Below are 25,670 nucleotides of genomic sequence, written 5' to 3'. Positions count from 1 at the left end.
CTGGTCTTTAATAACGTGAAGCCACAACAGCTGTTGGAGTCAAACTAATCACCGTGACTCACAGGAGGCTCATGGACACGACACAACCGCTCTTTGTCTAAATGACAACACGGCCGCCGCCTCGCTGGAAGCTGTTTGTCTTCATGCGGTTTACAGATATGACAACATGCATGAGTTACCACGTGCACGCCCATGTGACTGGTGTTTACCTGTGTGTGCACCTGTGCGTGTCTCACCGTTGTCCCTGGCCGCCGCCGGCTCGTCCAACGCCATCTGCTCCGCCAGCTCCGACAGCGAGTCGTCGACTGGCCGAGCGCTGCGGAGAGACATGGACAGCCTCCGCTTGATTATCTTCATCCTGTCCATCTTCTCAGACGCACCACCAGGGCCACACGGGCCTGAGAGGGGGACACAACCACCATCAGCATCATCATCATCATCATCATCATCAAAAACAACATCGTAATCATTCTCAGAACTGTCCCAGGGATGTTTGTTCACACTAAACTCTATGTCAATAACCAGATGAAAAGGATGCTGAAATATCTCCATAATGATGGTGATCAGTAAAAAGCGCTGAGTCATGCTTTGTTAGGTCTGTCTGCAAGACCACAAGATAACTACCTTTAAACTGCTGGTTTTCTGAATGGAGTCTGGTTGATGGGTGCTAGGCTATGCTAACATTGTAGCTGCTCCATCAACACTCCAAATAAGGTCATCTAGACATAAATACGGCAGAGACCTTGTTGTTTGGACCACAGACAGTCTCTGGTTCCTCCACATAGTCTGGTCTGGTCTCTGGACTAATGTGAGCTACTATCATAGACCTCTGGGGGACCACAGACAGTCTCTGGTTTCTCCACATAGTCTGGTCTGGTCTCTGGACTAATGTGAGCTACTATCTAGACCTCTGGGGGACCACAGACAGTCTCTGGTTCCTCCGCATAGTCTGGTCTGGTCTCTGGACTAATGTGAGCTACTATCTAGACCTCTGGGGGACCACAGACAGTCTCTGGTTTCTCCACATAGTCTGGTCTAGTCTCTGGACTAATGTGAGCTACTATCATAGACCTCTAGGGGACCACAGACAGTCTCTGGTTCCTCCACATAGTCTGGTCTGGTCTCTGGACTAATGTGAGCTACTATCATAGACCTCTGGGGGACCACAGACAGTCTCTGGTTTCTCCACATAGTCTGGTCTGGTCTCTGGACTGATGTGAGCTACTATCTAGACCTCTGGGGGACCACAGACAGTCTCTGGTTCCTCCACATAGTCTGGTCTGGTCTCTGGACTAATGTGAGCTACTATCTAGACCTCTGGGGGACCACAGACAGTCTCTGGTTTCTCCACATAGTCTGGTCTGGTCTCTGGACTAATGTGAGCTACTATCATAGACCTCTGGGGGACCACAGACAGTCTCTGGTTTCTCCACATAGTCTGGTCTGGTCTCTGGACTAATGTGAGCTACTATCTAGACCTCTGGGGGACCACAGACAGTCTCTGGTTTTTCCACATAGTCCGGTCTGGTCTCTGGACTAATGCGAGCTACTATCTAGACCTCTGGGGGACCACAGACAGTCTCTGGTTCCTCCATATAGTCTGGTCTGGTCTCTGGACTAATGTGAGCTACTATCTAGACCTCTGGGGGACCACAGACAGTCTCTGGTTCCTCCACATGGTCTGGTCAGGTCTCTGGACTAATGTGAGCTACTATCGTAGACCTGCGGTGCAGCCTCGCTGCCGCGGCCTCTGCAGGTTTGTTGGTTTGTTCACGCAGCGTGAGCTCTCATTGTTATGCGTCGCGAGTGCAAACAGGGCAGAATATAAAGAGCCAGAACGAGAGAGAGAGCAACAAACAAAGGGAGTCTCCAAACAACATGGAAAAGGCTGATTATGCAGCTCCCCCCGAGGTTTCACATGAGAGCAGCGCTCCCTGATCCGATTTCAGTCTGGAACACTCCGCTGGTCCAGGATCAGGCCTGTCTCACACATCCTGTCATCCCCTCCTCTCACACTGGCTCACTCTGACCTGCCGTCAGTCGAAGGGACGATATGATGGATTTCCATCATCGAAAAACCTGATTTATAGACCACCTTGCTTAGCTTAACTTTTTATGTTTTATGTTTAACGTTTTATGAGTTTAAGCGTATTTTGATGATAATTGGAGTATATATATGTATATATTATACTACTGTAGTATAAGTAGTATAACTCGATGGCCGCATTTCTTCTTCTTCTTCTTTTTTTTTTTTACAGATCTCCTCTCAGGGATCAATAAAGTGTTTCTGACTCTGATAATGGAATCTGTTCCCAGATCAGCCCATCGTCAGCTATCTGAGTCGGTATCCCATCTCTTGCATTCACCTCTCGACATCAGTGAGCTTTCCTTTCAAAGTCATATATTGTTAACAGAGTGGTGTGTGTGTGTGTGTGTGTGTGTGTGTGTGTGTGTGTGTGTGTTGTGTTCCTCAGCGCTCTGCTTCTCTGGCCCGGAGGTAGAGGCAGCGATGGCGGTGTATTTCTGTCTCCCTTCCACTTCCTGCTCCTTCTATCTAACCCACAAGGGCTCCAGAGCTGACATGTGCAAGTGCACACGCGCACACACACACACACACACACACACACACACACACACACACACACACACAGAGCCTTTCTCTTTGTGTCCAAACTTGGAGGCTTCAACAAAAGCCATTCATCCTTTCAGGCTGAGAGTCTTTCAGGCCGATTAGAGACAACGGCCCGTTTGCTCCGAGGGGATTCAAACCCACCGATCTTCACTCACGACAACTGGCTTCTTTTTTTTTTTGTTCACTAGAAGATGTTGCTCAGGCGAGTGTGTGACAGCGTTGCCTCTGCCAACGTGCATGAGCTCCGTTGGATTCACCAAGGCGAAAAACAACAACAACAAAAAAGAATCAAAAACGAAAAGAGAGCAACCTCGCCTTTCAGTTCATATCATCCGTCAGCTGTGGATTATCAGCATGGAACAAATCCCCCCCTCTTCACCCTCCCCCACCTAATTTGCATGTTTTCCCAGACTTCACTCGTCTGAGGAGGCGGCTCGGACCACGACATCGGGGTTCTCCTCGCTCAACTGCAGCCGCCGTCCTCACATTCAGGGATGAATGAGTCACATTACGGGGGCACGGCCGATAATATGATGCACTGCTTATCATCCCCACACACACACACACACACACACACGCAATAATGGCTCATTTCACACTCTTCATCTTATCTCTGTTGAATTTGGACCAACAGGAATCTCATTACCCGGCAGCTCATAGAGGAAAACACTTCGGGGCGCCGCTGTATATTACACACACACACACACACACACACACACACACATACACACACACACACACACACACACTTATATATATAGTTTGTAAACTTTTCTGCTTATAAAGAATATCTTATGATTTACCAAAAAAATTAACAAAAATACAATACAATAATATCCATAATGACATCCATCGATCATATAAGTGAAAAAAAGCTGGTCTGGGATCAGAAGGACGTGGCAGCGTGAAGAGACCACACCATGTGGTTTCCAGGCTGCAGCACGAGACGAAAACACCCAAAACCCAGGAGAAACTCCTGGAAACAAGGAGGCCGAGGGATGAAGAAATAAAAACTGTCTTTACAACTTTACAGTAAGTTGTCAGTAGCTTGGAGGTGAGGTGAACCGAGGCGCTCGTCCCGAGGACGACGAGAGGACGAACGCGGTCTTATTTATTCGAGACACACACATACCATTTGGGTTGCTAGGTTACAGGCCGAGGACGAGGAGATGGAGAAACGAGACACGACGAAAAAGCTGAGAATTCACATCTTCTCTCTCTCTCTATCCTCAACCCACACACACACACACACACGCACACACACACACACACACACACACACACGTCAGCTATAAAAACTTCCAGCCCTGCACAGCTCGGGACACCACTGCTGCAGCATGTAATCCTGCAGCCTCGCTCTGGGATCCGTCTGCCAAATGTGCAAATCTTTGGGAGGAGACCAGATCTGACGGATCCGGGTCCAACCAGCTAGCTGCAGGTCTGACGCAACGCATGGGACCGTGGACCAACACAGGAACTAATTTTAGAATTGTACCATGAATTATATACATGTTTATCGGTTTAAATGTAAACAATTGGTGTTCCACAAGGGTCTATTCATGGCACACTCAAACTGTTGGCCCAGTGGCCTAATAGATACGGCATCAGCCTCTGGAGCTGGATTGTGTGTTCCAGTCCATATGACCAAGAAATCATCATTGCATATTTGTATGACATAAAGAAAAACATGGAAATAAGAAATTATTTTTGTTGATTAATATATATATTCATCATATTTATAAATATTTTTTAAATATATTTTTATATCAAATATTTTTATACAGAATATTTTTTAAGTGTTTATTATCGTGAAGAATAAACACTATTACTATAAAACTATTTTGTTATAGATGACTATTTTCCATAAACAAAAACATGATGGAGATGGGTCAAATGTCAACATATTCATTTAATGAGATTTCTTCTCATTAATTTAATGTCGACATCATATCCACTCCGTGATATTAGATGTTGGATATCATCATGTGGTATAATTGTTTTCTTTTGCATCACGTAAAGTTATTATGGTGAGGATAATTGATTTGTGTAAAACATGGATATCTGGTGAAGGAACATCGTGAAGCCCGTCGATCTGAATCACTCAGCGTCAGCTGGACCGCGGCCGAACACGGATCCTTCGTCCTCTCCTCTTCATCACAAACACACAAGCGTCCTTTAAGCGATCCGGCGGCGCGTGAATCACACCCATGCACGCACACGATGAGGCAGATCGGGACCGCCGAGCACTCGGCGGCACACCAGACGCATGAGTGATGCAGGATCTGCCCGACTACAAAGTCCTACACACAAACACACACTGAACCAACACACGACACAAAAGTTGTAAGTCCTTCCCGATGAGCTTGATGACTCGTCCTCGCCATCGTAACTTCGCTCTCCCGAGTAGGACGGGGAGCAAGGAATTATGGGAAGAAGAACGAATGAATACACACGGGGAAGCACATGGCAGCAAAAAGACACGTTTCTGCATTTGATATGAAAAGATAAGATGAAACCTTTGGAATATAAACGGGTTCTCGACAGAACCTCCTTGTGGACTCTAGATTATATCAGTGGAGTAGAAAAGGGTTCTCGACAGAACCTCCTTGTGGACTCTAGATAATATCAGTGGAGTAGAAAAGGGTTCTCGACAGAACCTCCTTGTGGACTCTAGATTATATCAGTGGAGTAGAAAAGGGTTCTCGACAGAACCTCCTTGTGGACTCTAGATTATATCAGTGGAGTAGAAAAGGGTTCTTGGTGGAATCCCTGAGTGGGTTCTTGTTTGAACCCTTGGAAGGTGACGAAGTTCTGAATCGAACCTCCAGAGACGTGGTGGATGGAACCACTACATCGTAGAGGGGTTCTCTTTAGAAACTCCCATGGGGGCCCAAACCTTTCACGGATGGTTCTAGGTAGAACGCTCTGAAATATGTCCACTCCAAGTGGAAGTGCAAGTGGTATCAAAAGGGTTTATATCGGGACAAGCCAGAGAACCCGTATGTGGTTCTAGTTAGCACCTTTATTTCTGAGTGTAGCTTACATGATAGCATTGAATAACTGACCAGTAAACCCTTAATTATTTAATTGTTATTGCACATTACTATTATTATCATTATTATTATTATTAAAAATAATAATAATAACTATTATAATAATAATAACTATTATTATTATTATTAAAAATAATAATAACACTGGCCAAGACACTCCTGTTAAAGATACGATATTATTGTTCCAACTAGGGATGGGAAGATATACGGTTTTATCGCAGATTGGGATAAAAAACACTTACAATAAGTTGATCGTGGTGACTTTTTATTGTCGGGATAATCGTGAATATCTTCACGACTTGAAAAAGCTGTCTAGCTCGCTATCGTGGTATGAGAAGTGAAAAATAGAGCCCGATTATAAAAATAGAGAAAACATCATGTCATAAAAAACTCATGCAATGTTGCTATTTAATATATATATATTGCATATTTTGGCATATATTTTTATGATGTTTATTTGTTTTATTTAAAAGTTGAATGTGATTCCAGTATGTTTTAGTGCCATTTTAAGAGTTTTGATTATATTTGGATGATTATCGGGATAATATCGTGAATCACAATCATTAAAACAAGTTTGTATTTCATTAGCCTCAGAAAACAAGCTTTTATTATCCTGAGATAGCGAGATAATATCTTGTTATAACGAAATACCATGCAAGGCCATTCTCGGCTTCCATACAAAAATCATGAAATCCAGTAGTGTTTTTAAAAGACGGATTAACCCGTAGCCTAGCTGTAATAACACCGTTTTAACGGTAATAACACAGTTTTACGGTAATAACACAGTTTTAACGGTAATTATACGTTTTTTGGGGGGGGGTTAGCGGTGAGAGGTTTCTGTCCGGGTATTTCACGCAGAGATGGACGTGGATTACTCTGCGCTAACTAAGATTCCCCAAACAGCTACGGAGGAATTCTGCGTTATGTTTGACTCCAGATTATAATAGTTCGGTTCGCGGTTTTTGTCGGTTTTGTCAACAACAACAACACCGGTGTGTGTGTCCGGTAGCGGCCGGACGAGGGTCCCGACTACATCCCGGGTAAACTAGGACATATCCCCGGGCCACGAACCCGAAACTAACCCACCGCGGCCGGTCGCGGGGCCCTGGCCCGGCAAGGGAGACCTCCAGCCGGGCCTCGTCCTCCGCCAGCCCCCGTCTCCCCGTGTTTTCCTGACGCCAGTATCCGGGAAGAGGAGAGGCAGACAGGGGGGGGGGGAGAAAAAGTTCCACAGCCGCCCGTCCGGCTCAGATACAAGCCCCGGACCGGAACCCCCCTCCGTGTACCGCTGGTGGGTTTACGTGTTTAAATTATTAATAATGAACTCTTTTACCTGCTACGGCGTCACTTCCACCGCCTAGCCGAGGCTAAGAGTCCACGTCCACGCTGAAAACCTCCACCTGCGGGGTCCGGCGGGTCCGGGTCCTCGTCCCCCCCACCAGGATCACGTGAAACCCAACAAACAGCCGCTGACCTGCTGCTGTTTCTGCTGCGCGAGACTATTGTTCCCGGTCGCGTGCGCTAATCCGGGGCTGCGCGCGGGGATGAATCCACTGCGACAACTTCCTCTCAACTCCTCCGGACCGGCCGCTTCCTCCTCCCCCGCCACCCCCTCCTCCTCGGTCAGGTGAGATATGGTCTCCCCCCCCAAACAAACACACACACACTCGGGTTGCTGGACTCGTCGCAGGGGTCCCGTCGCAGGACCGGGTCTCTGGGTCCGCGATGACGCGGTATTCCTATTTACTTTCGCTTCGAAGCGGTCCCGTCCGGAGACTAGCAGCCGGATCCTGCTGCCGCTGCTGCTGCTGCTGGATCCCGAGTGGAAGCGGTGGCGTGATCCCGGAAAACACCGCAAGGGGTGGGTGTGTGTGTGTGTGTGTGTGTGTGTGTGTGTGTGTGTGTGTGTGTGTGTGTGTGTGTGTGTGTGTGAGAGAGAGAGAGATTTTGAATATGTGTATACAAACTCATTAACCTCCCCCCCTCTCTCTCTCTCTCTCTCTCGCTCTCGTTCTAATTCTTAGTCTCGGTGCAAACGTAATTGTAATAGAGTCACAAAAGAGTCACAAATAAAATAAAATGAAATAAATAAATAAAATAACGTTACAATCAGGAGCACAAGTTGTAAAGGATACGTTCAGTAAGAGTGTAACATGTAAACAAATGTGAGAAGTAAACAGACAGGAATGTTAACAATAGAGAAGTGTTTCTTCTTAAAGTGTGTGTGTGTGTGTGTGTGTGTGTGTGTGTGTGTGTGTGTGTGTGTGTGTGTGTGTGTGGGGGGGGGGGGGGGGGGGGGGGGGGGAGTAGCCTGATGGCCTGTGGGTAAAAAAAACTACTGAACCTGCTGGTCCAGGTTTCCGATCCTCCTGAACCGCCTGCCTAATGACTAGACTTTGGCTGTGGAGGTCCTAGATGGTCCTGGATCGCTGTAGGTCTGGAGAGGTCTGGTCAGACCTGATCTCTCTCTGCAGAGAGTCTCCATCAGAGGAACAGTCACATGTTCTCTCCAGCAGACAGCAGCAGCAGCAGCACATCAGAGTCTGAATGAATCTCATTTTAATAAACTATCTCTGTCACATGACTTCATAATGGAGGCTGTATTATTAAAATGTGTTCATACAGTCGAACAGAACTAAAGACATTCTGTCTCTGGAGGAACCGGATCACAGGAACCCGGATCTGCAGGATTTGTATGACTGACCTTCCAGAAAAAGATGTATACTGGACTCTCTCTCTCTTTTTGGGGGGGGGGGGGGGGGGGGGGGTCAAACAGATTAATTTGGAGGGCAGCGTCGCCCGGGAAATTAGCCTTCATTATCCAGACCTCCGTCTACAGACGCACCTCAGAGGAATTCTCTTGTGAATAATGCATCAGAAAATTATGTAAATCCGACAGTATGATCCCCAGTCAGCATCAAAACCAGTGGATAAGTATTTTATTTATATTTTCCTGAGGGTCTCCACATGGGATACATAAACTACAAGTACATGAAAGTACATGATCTTTTAAAATATGTTTTATGTTTAATGTTTTAATATTCCATCTTAATTTGACTCCAGCAGCTCAGCCTGATGTAAAATATAAATGTTCATGCTTTTAATTCTATTCTGTTTTTATATGATATTCTCAGAGGAAGTAATGAAGCACAAATACTTGTTAACTTGAGTAGAATGTTCAGGTATCTGTACTTTACTTGAGTATTTATTTTCCTGACAACTTATTTTCCTCCCTACAAATATCTGTACTTTCTAATACAAAAATATCTAAACTTTCTACTACAAATATCTGTACTTTACATCTGTACTTTCTACTACAAATATCTGTACTTTCTACTACAAATATCTATACTTTCTACTACAAATATCTATACTTTATACTACAAATATCTGTACTTTATATCTGTACTTTATACTACAAATATCTGTACTTTATATCTGTACTTTATACTACAAATATCTGTACTTTATATCTGTACTTTCTACAACAAATATCTGTACTTTACATCTGTACTTTCTACAACAAATATCTGTACTTTCTACTACAAATATCTATACTTTCTATTACAAATATTTATACTTTATACTACAAATATCTGTACTTTATATCTGTACTTTCTACAACAAATATATGTACTTTCTATTACCTGTACTTTCTACTACAAATATCTGTACTTTCTACTACAAATATATGTACTTTATATCTGTACTTTCTACTACAAATATATGTACTTTCTATTACCTGTACTTTCTACTACAAATACTACACACAACAGCTACATTTCGCCAACGTCACGAATCACAGGCGACGCTGCAAACGCAGCCGATGGAAGAATAAAAAGGTATTATTTATGTAAACGATCTCTTTGAAGCCAGCGATTTCATTGCTTATCTCAGAGCGATTCATCCTCTCCAGTAACAAGGAGAGGATTTAACTGCGTAATGAAAGCTGGTCTTAATGGGCGTTTAATGAAAAGCACTGTGGATGGAACCTCTTCTGATGATAGAGGACATTATGAATGCTGAAGAAAGCTGGAAAACAAACATTACACCTCTGTGAAAGAAGGGAAACGACTCCATGAGGGGAAAACATTCTATTAACATATAAATTATGTTGTGCCAATAAGATTAACAACGTACATATCAACATTTTACTAACTATTTATATTTCTCCAGAGTCTCAGATATTGAAAATGTGTGTAATTTTTGCAAATGATCAACCAGAATCTGTAAAACATTTATTTTACCATTGCATATGTAATATATTGTGTAATATATAACAATCACCATCATATCAACATTGAATGTATGGTAAACGTATTTATTCTAAATGTTAAAAAACATTAATGTAACACATAACCAATAAGAAATGTGATCCCCTTGCTTCTCTGTACCAGTATGTTGAATACATGTCTGCAATGTCTGTACATTTGAATGTTTTTTAGATTCTATTTATATATTAAAAAAAAAAAAAAAGAGTCTGCCAGCTCTGGTCTTCATCGCCACCGTGTGGTTAATATAAACAACTAGTGCCTGTATACAGTATGTCGCTATAGATAACTATAAAGGCAAAAACATGTACAATGCAAATTACCTTTTTATTAATAGTTCTGATTCTTCCAAGCATGTTTTAAAATGGTCAGTGGTCCAGGTCATCCACACACTGTCTGCTTTTAAATTACAAGTCAAAACCCATAGAACAGCTTTTAACTTGTGATTAAAGTTTCTAATACTGTCTATTTTACATGTTTGCTATTAATTGTATTATATGTATGTTGTTTTGTTGTTTAACTCTTGTAAAGTGTCTTTGAGTATCCTGAAAATCGCTTTATAAATCAAATGTATTATTATTATTTATTATATGTTTGCCTCCCGGCGGTGACCGCTAGGGGTCCCTAGCGGCTGACTGCGGGACCTGATACGGCCGCTCTGCGCTCGTTGGTTCCCCGTCCTGTTGTTAGGCAGGTTGTCAGGGGCAGCGCAACCAGCGGCCAGTTAAAGCTAGCTAACCCCCGCAGCTAAACAAGGGATTAACGGACTCCGGATAACGATGACACATTTATTTATGAAAGAAAACAACCGTCGTCCGTCCCGCTCACCCGCCCGGCGCCGCCCCGTTCCTCCGTGTGAACGCAGCAGAGACGACAGCGTCCATTCTTTTCAAAACAGCTAGCTAGGTGTCGCTAACGTCAAGCTAGCCAGCTAGTGATAGCACAAAAAAATAAAGTGACAGACGTCATTTTACCCCCGAGAGTAGATATATAGTTAGTCCCCCCTCCCCGTGAGTAGTATATATATATTTCTATATAGAGAGATATACAGTTTCCCCCACTTTCGGCGCGAACATGGAAGACGCTCAAGAAGATTTACTGGAGAAGGAAGACGAGAGCGAGGATGACGTCAGACCGCCAGCGTCCCTGAAAGCCCCCCGTCGCTCCTCCCGGCTCCAGATCCAGAGGAGCAACGTCTGCTCCCGAGCTTACTTCGTGGTCGTGATGGTCTTCTTCCACGTCTACATCCTGAACGTCATCGGTCTGCTGCTCTACGTGCACTACAACAACGGGCCCGTCTCCGGGGATCTGGTCCCCGGGGACGGGGTCGCCGCCTCCTCGGTGTCGGGGGTCAGCGCGGAGAGCGGAACCACCCCCGCCCTGGTGCACCCGGACCCAGATCCAAGAAGGGAGCTGCATGTGGAGGAGGAGGACTTCGGTCAGACGTTCAGCCTTCCCCGCATTGAGGGGATACGGGTAAGAACGCGGGTCTGTCGGTCTGATCTCAGATACTTTTTAAAAAGTACTTTATCATAATAAATACAAGTTTGACCCAACTCATCCTGTGATTTACACACTGAGCCTGCAAGACAGAGGTGTCATTCTCTACTCAAGTAGAAGGTCGGTAGGTAGACACTTAGGCTACTTACTTATTTTCATACACACTTAATTACTTACATACTTACACACATACTTACTTACACACCTACACACTTACTTACTTACCTACTCACTCACACACTTACACACTTACTTACACACTTACACGCTTATTTTCTTACACACTTACTTACTTACACACTTACTCACACACTTATTTTCTTACACACTTACTTACTCACTTACTCACACACTTACACACTTACTTACACACTTATTTTCTTACACACTTACTTACACACATACTTACTTACACACCTACTTAGTTACTTACTTACTCACTCACACACACACTTACTTACACACTTACACGCTTATTTTCTTACACACTTACTTACACACTTACTCACACACTTATTTTCTTACACACTTACTTACTTACTCACACACTTACACACTTACTTACACACTTATTTTCTTACACACTTACTTACTTACCACTTACTCACACACTTGCACACCTACACACTTACTTACTTACACACTTATTTACTTATACACGTTCTTATTTACTTACACCCACACTTACTTACTTACACACTTACTTACTTACTTTATTCATCCTGAGGGAAATTTTAGTATACACATACTTGTATTCAACAAGACTCATGCATTTAATTCTATTATATACTCAGTGGAGGCAAGTAACACACTTTACTTGAGTATTTATTTTTACTTTTACTCCCTACATGTTCAAACTAGTATCTGTACTTACAATTTTACTTGAGTAAATAAGTTGAATCAGTACTTCTACTTACTTCTACTTTTACTTGAGTATAGACTTTCTCTACTTTTGATACCACTGTATATTGTATTATATTCTTACATCAGATTACTAATTTATCCATCCAATAAGGGGGGGTGAAGAAACCTCTGGGAGAGCAACAGAGGGATCCCTCTCCCAGGATGGACAGAAGTGGACTAATGTGTTACAGAATAAAAAACAAAAACTACAATATAGTCAATCCACATGACAGAAGACCTGTAAAAAGAGCATTGGTAACCGTAGTAACAGCACAAGCAGTAATGGCTGACTCGTGTCGTGAGCGTGGTGATGATGCGTGGTGATGATGCGTCCTGTCCGTCTGCAGGTGGGTCACGTGCAGCAGGTTTCTCTGGTGCCGGACCGGAGACACGAGATGAGGACCATCAGCCTGAAACCTCTGCTGTTCGGTGAGTTCACCGTGACCTTCGGGTACGAGCCGCTCTTCTTCAACAAATGGACTTCCATCCGGATTTAGAACACAATGTTTAATTTGTTTTTATGTATCAAAACCATACAAATATAGACCAGCGATATTTACTTAAAATTCTCAGATATGTACATTTTCTATCAAACACGTCTCCTCCATCACCAGAGAAGTCTGGACATGAAAAGTCTAGACCGAGCAGGATTCACAGTTGTAGGTTTTTAGCTTAATTCTAATGGTGTGGTCACACAAACACAAAGCAAATCATTTTTCACTATGTGGAGAAACCAGAGACTGTCTGGTCCCCCAGAGGTCTAGATAGTAGCTCACAATAGTCCAGAGACCAGACCAGACTATGTGGAGGAACCAGAGACTGATGTGGTCCCCCAGAGGTCTACGATAGTAGCTCACAATAGTCCAGAGACCAGGCCAGACTATGTGGAGGAACCAGAGACTGTCTGTGGTCCAAACAACAAGGTCTCTGCCGTATTTATGTCTAGATGACCATATTTGGAGTGTTGATGGAGCAGCTGCAATGTTAGCATAGCCTAGCACCAATCAACCAGACTCCATTCAGAAAACCAGCAGTTTAAAGGTAATTATCTTGTGGTCTTGCAGACAGACACTTTTTTACTGATCACCATCATTATGGAGTTTTTTCAGCATCCTTTTCATCTGGTTATTGATATTAAATCACAGATAAATACTTTATTCTGGTTCCTCCAGCTGTGGTAAACCAGCCCATGTGGGTCTTGCTAGATCCAGTGACTCCAGCTTGGTGAAATCCACCGAGCACTTCTGGATGATGTCATGATGATGTCATGAACCCAGATAGGATGGTGTGTGGTTTCCTGGTGAATCTGGGACTTCAACATGTACAAAGCAGCGATAGTGGTGATTTAAGCCGTGCATACTGCATAGCTGTGCCACATCAGTTCTTTTCTAACCCAGCACGTAAATCCTAGCTCCGGCATCTGTGCCGTTTCCATTTGCGCGCAGCCGCCATGAGGTTCTTGTCTCGTCTCTGCCAGGCGTAAGCCTTATTGACCACCAGGTGCTCCCCCTGCACCGTGCCGGTCACCAGGAAGGTCCCGCCTCGCGGGTTGCGCCGCGTCATGTTCCTCACACAGGTGGCGTCCCTCTCCAGCCACAGCTGCACGCGTGATCGGATCTGCCCACCTAACAGAGGTCCGTGCTTCAGGACGTCCAGCTTGGCAGCCAGCGAGAACTGAGACAGGCTGACGGGGCTGAACTTGAGCCGCGTCAGACGCAGCTTCACAACTGGGGGGACAAGCAGATGAACACAAACTGTGGTGATGTCATCCGCTTCATCAGGAGCAGTAGGGCCGTGATATATACAGGGTTACGGGGTGCTGGAAATCAGACTTTGGGAAAGGTGTAGGAACCCCGTAAATAGTTTCAGCATCGACATTGTGATGTGTAGGATGGAGGAGGCAGTTGCATCGCAGGATGCAGATGTTGGCAAAACTGCGTCAAAACAGAAAAAAAAAATACCGATACTCACCAAAATCGCTCCTACAGAAGGTCTCCAGTGTGTCTTTTGAAGAGGCGGCCTCCTCCAGCTCACAGTCCCGACAGCTGGCCTGAGGCACTGAAACATTCAAACGTTCATTGAGTGGTGTTGTAGAGTGAAGCCGGCTGCAGCGTGGTGAGCGTCGGTGTAGCGGAGCCTCTTACCTCGGCGTCCCCCCGTGGGACCGCCGCCGCTGCTGCTGCTGTTGGTGGTGATGGAGGAGATGCACATGAGGTGGTCTGCAGGGTACTGGTCACAGCGCAGGATGTCTGGCCAGGGGTAACCATAGCAACTCATGATGGGAGCACAGCTGTCCCGTACAGACTCACACAGACTCCTGCAGGGCGATATGAACCTGATGAAGAGGAGATGGGCAGCAGATGAAAGGATTTTAAAATCAATGGAAACAAAAAAACGAGATTGAATCGCATTGGGCTGCTCGTCTCTCTTCCGTCTGAAAGCGAGACGTGCTAATGTGACAGAAAGGAGATTGTGGTGCTTTGATGGCTCAGTTTCGGTGTGAAACCAGCGCCTCTCCTCAGATACCGGCACCCATTAGCATAGCTTTACAGGAGGCGTTAACCCCTCGACGACCCTGCTCCTACAGTGATGAGCTTAAAAAAATCTGTATTTTTATACTATGATACCACAGCAACAGCAAATCAGCTTTATTTGGCCAAGTGTGCGAACACATACAAGGAATTTGAAACCAGCTTTTGCATCAATGTACCTCACAGAAAAAGAAGTAAAAGCTAGGATAAGATGACTTTATACAAGTCAAGGGTTCTGTAAACTAAACTAAACAAATGGTCAACAATAAGGCAGGACAATAATTCAATATGATCAATTATCACCTTTCAGTAGAATCGTGATGAAATCATATATTGAGATAGTGTATATATATTGAGATATTATATATATCAGTGCCATTTTAAGAGTTTTTATGGATATTTTGATGATCATTAGGATAATATCGTGAATCGCAATTATTTTGGCCAGTATAATCATGACACAAAGTTTTCACATCGTCCCATGACGTTAAATAAGAAGCACATTCTAGCTCAAATTTCTCACAAAATCTAAAGTTGTAATTAAATGAGAGTTGTGTGGACGTACCTGTCGAGGCAGATGGGCGCGAACAGAGAGCAGAGGAAGATGCGGGCGTCGGGGTGGCACTCTCTGGCGAGCAGCGGCAGCCAGCTGGCGCTCTGCTGCACGGCCTCGGCGGGAGACTCGTGGCCCAGCAGGTTGGGCATCCTCATGGTGTCGTAGCCGATGTGCTGGCACAAGGCCATGCCCGGAGGGATCGGCACGCAGCGGGAGGAGCCGCGGGGCTCCCACAGTCCACCTTCACCCATGGAGAGCGTGGACCTGAAGCCGGCAGGACTACCAGGGTCCCCCCACACCTCGCTGTCCTCTGCAGTTTCAGTGGGGCCCTCCATACCGGGCCTGTCCCCTGTAACCCGGTCCTTAAGTCCAGATCTGAGGTGGCCCTCGGCCCTGGCTCGTCCTCTACCGGGGCCGAGGGCCGCCGTGCTGCTCGGCCCGGAGAGCAGGAGGAGGAGGAGCAGCAGGGAGGTGATGAGAGCAGGGCAGAGCAGGAGAGACATCCTGGGAGAGCGAGGGTGGACGAGGAGGAGGAATCCTGTGTGTGAGTGCAGCAGAGGGAGGTAGACTAGGTGTTTTTATACTGTGGGCAGGCAGAAGGGGAGGTGCACACAACAGCAGGGAGGAGGGGTGGTGCTAGGCTTCATTCACCATTTTCCTAAGAATGAATTATAATTCACAATATTATCCTGATCATTATCAAAAAATAAGCGGAAAACTCTTAAAATGGCAGTCAAATATCCTGGAATCACTTTAGATTAGAAGAAACAAATAGTAGTAGTATTCCAGAACAACATTACTCCAATACTCTTTTGTCTTTCCTCCTTTAGACATCTAAAAATATCTTCATAAATAAATACTTAAGTGTCTCACGTAAAGTAAATAGTCGGATATCCCATCTACACTTATATACATCTGCACATGACTGTGTTTTTGTAGAGATATGTGTTTGACGGAGCTGAAGGTCAGAAAGGTGGAGGATTTGGCATTTGGAGACTTTTGGCTGTCAGCCATCTTCATCCACACAGCTTGAGTTGAGGAAGAGTTCGGCCCTCATGCAGTGAAACTACACTCTTTTTGTTTTTATCCACGTCTGTGGGAAAGAGGGGATGTTTTTATGAACTCTTATTGTTTGATCAAAACAGCAAAAAGACAGTCGCTTCAAGAGAAGATGGCCAACACACAGAAACTCTAAATGACATGTGAGACCTGTGTGCAGACACTTCTGCAACAATTAGTCCAAATTAATCAGAAACTATTAGCCATTTAAAGTAATTTAAAAAACTAACTCCTGATTAATCTCCCGATGTGAAGTTGATCAAATCCATGAAAATAATCAGCAGATTGACCGATAATGAAAATAATCCACGGTCGCCGTTCTCACTGCTTGTGTGCAGACACGAACCAGATTTGGTGTCGTCCCGCTGTGCAGCCGTGACCTGATTCCTGTCCAGACAAGCAGGTCACTTCCTTTCCGGGGGAGAACGAGACCGAGGTGGGAGGGAGGAGGGGTCCCCCTACATTCATATCAGTTATCCAGATTAATGAGGCTCCTACTGGACAATGGGGATTAACCGAGTGGTACCAACCTGCCGGAAGCCTTTCATTACCGGGGAGAGTGACTGACAGGCGGGATGTTGGGAGGGAACCCGAGGGAACCAGGAAAACGGCACATAAAATAGGATTTCTGGCTTGTGGAACTCATTTTCATGGAGAATTAGAAACCCATAAAATGTCTGGGGACACACATCTCAATATTAGACAAAATGGAGACAGGAGCTGGTTCTGATTCTGACTCACTATCCAGGGAGTTCTTCAAAGAGGACTTTATAGTTAGCTCATCTGTGAAATGGGGGGGAAAAAAACACTTTCAGACACGACTCGGGTCATTCTCTCCGCTCCGTTAGTTACAGCACTGTTGTCGCTAATTTGTTTTAATTTCCCCTGCTAAACACTGCTGTCTAGTGCTTTTATTGTGAAAGGTAATACAGGAAGAAACATTTGCTGTTGTTGTTATTTGTGACCGTTTGTGTTGATCAGGTGGCAACATCCGGTTCTGAAAGTGAAGCCAAAGCTGATGTGCCTTAAACCTGTATTCTCTCTGCTGGCCACCAGGGGGCGACTCCTCTCTGGTTGTATAGAAGTCTATGAGAAAATGGTCCTACTTCTCTCTGCTGGCCACCAGGGGGCGACTCCTCTCTGGTTGTATAGAAGTCTATGAGAAAATGGTCCTACTTCTCTCTTGATGTATTATCTCAGTAAACATGAGTTTATGGTCTCAATCTCTAGTTTCAAGTCTTCTTCAATCCAGCATGATGTTCATTTAGTACATTATGGTCCATTTAGAGTCCACCAGACCAGAAAGCAGGGGATGCTTTAGGGGGCGGGGCTTACCTGCTGATTGACAGGTGGCTACCACGCTACCAATGCTAGTTAGCTACTAAGATGACTTTAACACTTAGCTGTAAAGTTGACATTGAATTATAGAAGCTAACTTTTTTAGCGGCTTCACACCAGAATCCAGATGGATCCAGATCCAGTAAGGGTGCTCTGCTGCTCAGATCCATCTGTCGCTCTTCCACATTCCAAACATGGTCACTTCCTTCACTGGTTTATATGATGTATATGAGAACGAGTAAACCAAATCTGATTCTCTTCATGCTTTGTGCTTATTCATATGAGTAATTACCGACTCCCAGAAGCCCACAGTGTTTCCACCAGCACTCATTAAACCTTCCTGTGGGATCGGCCGTACCACTAATGGCTCACTGGGGGGGGGGGGGGACAGTCTATGCATCCTTCCCCTAAAGAGTCCCTGTACTTAAACACCTACTCAAACATGCTCCGACCAAAGGTATCATTAATTAGTGGCAAGCCAAGTTGTTTCCCACAGTTAACTGTAATGCAACCTCTGAACCTCTGGGGGACCACAGACCGTCTCTGGTTTCTCCAGTCTGGTCTGGTCTCTGGACTAATGTGAGCTACTATCTAGACCTCTGGGGGACCACAGACCGTCTCTGGTTTCTCCACATAGTCTGGTCTCTGGACTAATGTGAGCTACTATCTAGACATCTGGGGGACCACAGACCGTCTCTGGTTTCTCCAGTCTGGTCTGGTCTCTGGACTAATGTGAGCTACTATCTAGACCTCTGGGGGACCACAGGCCGTCTCTGGTTCCTCCACATAGTCTGGTCTGGTCTCTGGACTCATGAGCTACTATCTAGACATCTGGGGGACCACAGACCGTCTCTGGTTTCTCCACATAGTCTGGTCTGGTCTCTGGACTCATGAGCTACTATCTAGACCTCTGGGGGACCACAGGCCGTCTCTGGTTCCTCCACATAGTCTGGTCTGGTCTCTGGACTCATGAGCTACTATCTAGACATCTGGGGGACCACAGACCGTCTCTGGTTCCTCCACATAGTCTGGTCTGGTCTCTGGACTCATGTGAGCTACTATCTAGACCTCTGGGGGACCACAGACCGCTACCATATGTTTAGTCTCCATTTCTGATTCAGCTGACACAAATGTGCTTCTATTTGAGCGGTTTCAGTCATTTAATCTGATTTCATCGTTGTGCTAACAATGATAACGTTAATTATGGATTAACGTTATTATCGTTAGCGTAAATTAAATCTTCTTGTTAGGAGTCATTGTTTCAGGTTCAGGGTTGTACTTCTGCACCCTGATGTGGAGTTTAGGGGGATTTGTCTGGCTTTCTGGGGGCTTCACATCCTGATCACACTGCTATTAGCATACGCTGATCAAACCACCTCGGCATTACCCGTTCACACTGAAAGGTTTTGTCAGCCGATCTGAAGTAATCCATTTAGTCCGGCAGATCAGGCCCCGCTCCGTCAACAGGGATCTTCTAATCCACTTAACCCGTCTCAGGTGTGGACCAGACTTCCGATGCGTGTGCAGACTTTTAAAAAGAGTCATGTGTCGACGTTAACGTCCATGTTACCGGTGTGAATCTGGTGTTTGTTTATTTATTTGGATTGTTGTTTATTCTATCTTAATTTCACTCCGGTTTATTTACTTATTATTTGTTCTTTTTTTGTTCTTAATTTTAAATTCTGAATTAATTTATAGTTTGGATACCAAAATATGTCAATAGGTTTATATTTTTTTATTAAATTAAATGAATATGCAAGAAACTATAATGTCTGATAGGAATACATGAGAAAAAATCTATTTGTAAAATACTTAAGTAAATAAAGAGAGACATTTAGTTTTAAAAAGACAAAAAGAAACCATCTAATGATAAAGAATTCACTAAAAACATTATATTTATGCATGATATGGGATTAAATGAGTAAAAAAATATAGAAATATATTATTCCTATATCTCTATGCTTTCTAGTTGTGTAATATTTTATTTTCTGTATGACACTTTCTGTATTCATTTTGACTTGTTTGAAATAAGAACATCTAAACCTGCAATTTAAATGAAAAGGTTTCTGTTTATTTGCTTTTTTTTTAAATCAATGAGTAGCTTCACGGCTGGCAGGTGAACTTTGTTTGTGATGAACGTTGCATAAAAATCTCCATAGATTGTAAATCCTTGATCCTCTCTCTAAACTTGTCCGGTATTTATCATCATATGGCTTTTTCATTTCCCTAATTGCATATTTGGCCGCATTGTGTGGCAGTTCATCTGGAAAAACTGCCAAATAAATGCAATTAGGGAGATGAAAAGCCATATGATGATAAATATGAGTGAGCATGTAAAGGTAGTCGTGTCCTTCACATCCTCCGCTCTCGTGTTTCTGCTTCCTGTCAGAGATCCCCGGCTTCCTGTCGGAGGAGGAGTGCCGTGTGGTGGTGCAGCTGGCTCAACTCAAGGGTCTGATGGAGAGCCGGACCACGGCCGGCAGCCGGGGTCAGGAGGAGTCCAACCAGCCACTCCTCTCTCTGAGCACCGAGGAGGTCTTCAGCCTGCTGGACCTGAACCAGGACGGGCTGCTGCAGAAGCAGGAGGTGACCACGATGAACCAGCTGTCATCATGATGTCATAGAAGCGTAGAGAACTGTCTGTGACCCGTTGTGGTCTCTTGTGGTCTCTCCTCAGATCGTGAGCCACTCACGCTCTCGAGACGGGACCTGGTTGAACCCGGACAACTTACGGGAGATCCTCGTTGGACTGGAAGCCTGCCCAGCAGGTGAGTGGCCCCCTCTGCGTCTGTCCGTCTGTGACGGTATTATTTTGTCACAATATCAATATAATCCAATATGTCTGGGACTTTGATTCGGTGGGTTTTCCTGCGGAGGTTCCGTGGCTGACGGCGGCCCTGATTGCGTGCGACTGGTAAACGCCAGAAGAGGAAGAGGGGCGACAGCGTTTTGACCTGATGTCATTGTGCCAGGCGTCTGACACATCCAAGTCCGGATGTGTCTCATCCCATCTCATTAAAATCTGATTATTCTACAACCCCCCCTCCACTCCCTCCTCCACTACTCTTTGGTTCACCCCCCCACCCCACGACCACCTAGAACTATTGTTGAGGCTGGGGCGCGGCCTCCCAGGGGAAATGATGGGGGTCAGACATTCATTCAGCTGAGAGTAACGTCGGTTGGACAAAGGAGAAGGGAGGCTGTTAGGGCCTGCTGTTGATCACATTCATATATTCAAGAATGTTTAAATATGTATATTTATTATACACATATCCCGGGTTAAAGCCCATTTTGCTCAACAGAAGGAAGTTGCTAAATTTACCAAAATAAAAGCTGATTTTTTTTTTGAAAAACAGGAATTTTCTCCCGACATTTGGGGAGGTAAATGCATCTGGTTCATTTTTTTAAGCAAACTTCACAGGCTTGATAAACGACAATAAAAAATGGTTCTTGATATGAACGGTGATGTCACAGATAATGTGACGAATCCGTGGTTCAAGACGGGTCGGACATCGCCACAGACCCCCGATGCTCTGAAGACAGTTGTGGGGAATTATTGTATCGATACACACACGTCCAATTATCGATATTTTAATTATGTAAGCGATTAATATTGCAAGTCAAATTAAACATTTGAGTAACAATTGCTTTTTCGGGCCACTAGGTGGTGCTGGTGCTTAGTTTTGGCGTGGGATTGGACGACGTAGACTGTAATAAACGGTATTTGTCAGATGCATCATGCAACATTTATTCATTTTTAACTGCAAATCATGCAGTTTGTCAACATCTGATGAGATAACGTTTTTCACTCGGTTCATCTCAGTTCGTTAATTTTTATGCGGACATACTGACCAACACATAATAATAAATAAATGTTTTAAATATTAATCACGCAATGACAAACTGAACTGATTATGTCAGTCTTCAAAGTCCGATCTCGCTGGCTTCATCCACGAAAAGCACCATCTAGTGGACTGAAGGAGCAACTGTTAACAAAAAAAGTTTCAAAATATCGCAGTTTCCTAATGTCCTGACAGTTTTGTACTGATGAGACAAAAACACTTGTTTTGCAGTCTGATTTGTGTTCATGCTCTTTAAACCCAACTGGAGTCATTTCACTGGGCTCCTCTCATCACGTCTGTAGTTATGAGGTCATTTTTCCACCATGCTTTTACGCCCCGGCTACTTGAATAGTCCACTGAAGGGCCGTCTGTCTGTGCTCCTGGCAGGGATGCTGACCCTGGAGGACTTCAGGCGGGTCTATGACGTGTCCCAGCGACCCGGCCAACGGCCAAGCGGGGCCCTCCAGAGCCAGTTCAAACAGAGGAACAGACACACCTGGCTCCACCAAGGCCCGGGATCCCACCACGTGCTGCAGACCCTCAGGAACAGGTAAACCACACACAGACACACATCAGGAACACCACACACAGGGTCGGTACGGGTGCTGGAAATCCTGGAAAACACTTGAATTTAGTGTGGTGTTGACCTTGATGCTTGAAAAGTGCTTGAATTTGACTTTGTAAATGGTGGAAGAAGCCTGTATACACTCATGCCTGCTCTCTCGTGTCTAATCAGACTGATCGGTCTGACTCGTCTGCCTCCCACCTTGGTGGAGCTGAGCGAGCCGCTGCAGGTGATTCGCTACGAGCACGGAGACTTCAGCGACGCCCACCACGACAGCAGCCCTCCTCACTCAGAGGCCAGCTGCACCCACACACGGCTGGCAGGAAACACATCTGCTCTCACGGAGGTCTCCTGCAGGTACCGGACACACCGACTTCCTGTTTATATCAGTCACTTTCCATGTTTTCATAGTTATTTCATTTCAAGGACTGGACACGACGATAGCCATCTCAAAACTAGCTTTTATGGACTTTTTATATTCCTCATTTGATTACTTTCAAAATGGGATTTTATTGCTGAGTGCTGCAGCGATGATGTATTTTTATCGGCCAGCCCCGACGATAGAATCTTACTGGTTGTGTCCAGTCTTTCTATATGGAGCCCGACAGGACGGATTGTATAAGTCTATGAGGGAATGGTCCTACTTCTCTCTTGATGTATTATCTCAGTAAACATTGTAAACATGAGTTTATGGTCTCAATCTCTAGTTTCAAGTCTTCTTCAATCCAGCATGATGTTCATTTAGTACATTATGGTCCATTTAGAGTCCACCAGACCAGAAAGCAGGGGATGCTTTAGGGGGCGGGGCTTACCTGCTGATTGACAGGTCGCTACCACGCTACCAATGCTAGTTAGCTACTAAGATGACTTTAACACTTAGCTGTAAAGTTGAACCTTGAATCATGAAGCTAACTTTGTTAGCAGCTTCACACCAGAATCCACATCGATCCAGATCCAGTAAGGGTGTTGCTGTGCCGCTTGTGTTTCATCAGATCCACCCGTCGCTCCTCCACTGTCCAAATATGGTCACTTCCTTTTCCTGGATGCTGACCTCGAGGCTTTAGTCCACTTCTTATCGACAGTCTCTGATTGGTCCATGTAGAATCTGATATCATGTGATCTGAAGCAGCTGTTGGTGCTGGAGCAGAAAACAAAGTGAGGTGTGTTTTGGGTGTGAGTGGACGTTGTTTCACATCGATGCCTTCCTTGTGTTCCAGGTACCTGACCATGTTGTTCTACCTCAGCTCTGCAGAGGAAGGGGGCGAGACCACCTTTCCCGTGGCGGACAACCGCACCTACGAAGAGCAGGTGAGCGTCACAAGTCGCAGCCTTTTCTTTGCACCACTGTGGGATGATGACAACGGTTCTTCGCCTGAACGCTGCCGCTAACACGCAGACGGTGCTGACCCGTGACAAGGAATCTGACGTCCAAGTGAACAATAATGTGAATGAGTAAAATGATTGGACGCACCTTGATAACGTTATGCATGGCAGGCTCTGCTGCAGGACGGCGTTGACCTGACGGACACCCAGGAGACGTGTGGCCGAGGGAACGTGAGGATAGAACCGACCGCCGGGACGGCGCTGCTCTGGTACAACCATCTCTCTGACGGCCGAGGTAATGCCCACATCAAGTTTCTACGTGTGAAATGAGTTAAACAGGGTTCACACGAGTGCTGGAAATCCTTGAAAACACTTGGATTTTAGTGTGGTGTTTTGAGATTTAGAATAAAGTGCTTGAAATGTGTGTTCTATGTGATGACATATATGATGTAACAGAAAAGAAGATCTCCATATTTGAGGGACTGAAAACAGCATTTTCTGACATTTCTTTATGAAAAATGACTTTTGATGATGAACAGATGATGAAAATAGTTGGTGATTATATTTCTGTGGATCTGTTAGTGGAATTAGTTTTCCTTTCATTTGTGGTCCTTCTGTAAAAAGCTGTCTCCAAACATCATGTTGGTTGTTTAGAGGACAATAACATCTCATTTAATGTGATCAACAAGTGACATAATAAGTAGACTGAATACTGGCCATTGGATTGATACAAATATGGAGTTTACCACAGCTGGAAGGTGCTGGAAAAGCATGGAAATGCACCTTGAAATGCATGGAAGGTGCTTGAATTTGACTTTGGGAAAAGGTGATTAGAAAAATGTTGTTTTTGCCTGCCGTGTCAGTGAAAGTTCGATTCCCCCTTATGTGCTGCTCTCCCTCTCCCCTGCCTCCCCGAGGTTGGATGGGCGAGCTGGACGAGTACTCGCTGCATGGCGACTGCCCGGTCCGGCGCGGGGTGAAGTGGACGGCCAACAGCTGGGTGAACGTGGACCCGGACCACCAGCAGCAGGCCCGCTACCAGAGACTAGTGGCCCGGAGGCATCGAGCTAAGTCGGGCAGGGAGGAGCACCACACGCCGCTCTCACACAGCGACCTCCACCAGGATCTATAGCCGGGCCTCTTTCAGACGCCATCGTTTTAAAACTCAGCCCGTTGTGCGTATGTGGCGCCGGCGAGGCCTCGCGGATTCTTTTCATGATATCGGATGCGGGTCGTTGAAGTGGAGATTTGCATAATATAACGTCCTAGATATCTTCTCCCTCTACATTATGTCTCTCGGCCGCTGCTTGGACCTCCACGTTTACTTCCCATACAGGGGGATTTTTAATCTATTCGATACGAGTCCCAGTTCAACAGCTGCATCCTTTGTTGACTATGTCGCAACCAACCATATATATATATATATATAATATTTTATTATTCTGATATTATGATGGAGGATATGCAAGCTGCCGGTCCGCTCAAAGATGCCACGTTCGGTCCGAAGGATGCGGCCGCTGAATTGGGACACGGTAACAAATGAATGAATTACTGCCATCCTTTATTAAATAACGGCGTACATTTAAAAAAATCACTTATTCAGAATACATCTGAGATATATGGACAGTTGGACAGACAGGGATGAGCTTCCGTCCCTTTCAATTTACAAAGCTGTTAACGAGGGTTGCTGGTCGTTGTTATTTACTCTTATAGAATGATTTATTATTTATTGGTTATGAGCCGTATAAAACGCCCTGAATGTTTTTCCCGAGGGAATAGTTTTGTTTTGTTCTGCTCCTCAGATTACAGAGTAAAATGTTATTTAATAGAGTTTACCACATGCACTACAGATGGACGCCGGCTGTGGGAGGCCGGTCCCTTCAGGTGTCATTTAATATTCCAACTTTTGTCTTTTTGTCTTTCTTATCCTCACAACTGAAACATATTTAATATTCTGAGAGTATTTATTCAAGTGTTATTTATTTATTTTCACCATTTGGTGGTTTAAGTTAAAGGAACGCATATTTATCACGGCGTGATGTTGCACTGAGTCCGTCACTGTATTTGAACTGTATTTGTTCTGTTCTGAAACCTATA

At 44.9% G+C, this 25,670-nt stretch overlaps 3 protein-coding genes across 9 annotated transcripts in view; 1 reads left to right on the top strand and 2 right to left on the bottom strand.

Moving 5' to 3' along the window:
- Positions 1-7,514, bottom strand: part of LOC311017437 (cyclin-dependent kinase 17-like) — a 41,557-nt gene extending 34,043 nt beyond the window's left edge. For 3 of the 7 annotated variants that reach the window (XR_014597631.1, XR_014597632.1, XM_084015779.1), the window contains exons 1-2: positions 7,019-7,514; positions 210-398 (exon numbers count right to left, since the gene is read on the bottom strand). Coding sequence is in view for 5 of the 7 variants with exons in the window: in XM_084015779.1 (XP_083871905.1) it covers positions 210-366 (157 nt within the window). In the remaining 2 variants the exon portion in view is untranslated. The remainder of the gene's footprint in view (positions 1-209; positions 399-7,018) is intronic. The other 4 variants (XM_084015781.1, XM_084015783.1, XM_084015780.1 and 1 more) reach the window with 3 other exon arrangements.
- A 3,141-nt stretch (positions 7,515-10,655) lies between these two features.
- LOC311017439 (transmembrane prolyl 4-hydroxylase-like) lies at positions 10,656-25,670 on the top strand. The gene is made up of 9 exons (XM_084015787.1): positions 10,656-11,432; positions 12,707-12,788; positions 20,233-20,429; positions 20,521-20,611; positions 22,073-22,235; positions 22,422-22,607; positions 23,468-23,558; positions 23,745-23,868; positions 24,491-25,670. Exons 1-9 carry the CDS (start codon positions 11,031-11,033, stop codon positions 24,703-24,705), a joined length of 1,551 nt encoding a protein of 516 aa, XP_083871913.1. The 5' UTR covers positions 10,656-11,030; the 3' UTR covers positions 24,706-25,670.
- LOC311017440 (secreted frizzled-related protein 5) lies at positions 13,767-16,012 on the bottom strand (the record flags this gene model as incomplete). Its single annotated transcript, XM_084015788.1, has 4 exons — positions 15,456-16,012; positions 14,504-14,694; positions 14,331-14,417; positions 13,767-14,086 (listed from the first exon to the last, which is right to left on the bottom strand). The coding sequence occupies exons 1-4, from the start codon at positions 15,947-15,949 to the stop codon at positions 13,767-13,769; spliced, it is 1,092 nt and encodes a 363-aa protein (XP_083871914.1). The 5' UTR covers positions 15,950-16,012.

This window comes from Eutrigla gurnardus, assembly GCF_963514095.1.
Source record: "Eutrigla gurnardus genome assembly, chromosome: 8".
NCBI lineage: Eukaryota > Metazoa > Chordata > Actinopteri > Perciformes > Triglidae > Eutrigla > Eutrigla gurnardus.
The sequence above is the reverse complement of the archived record's forward strand: the minus strand, read 5'-3'. Positions and strand labels throughout refer to the sequence as shown.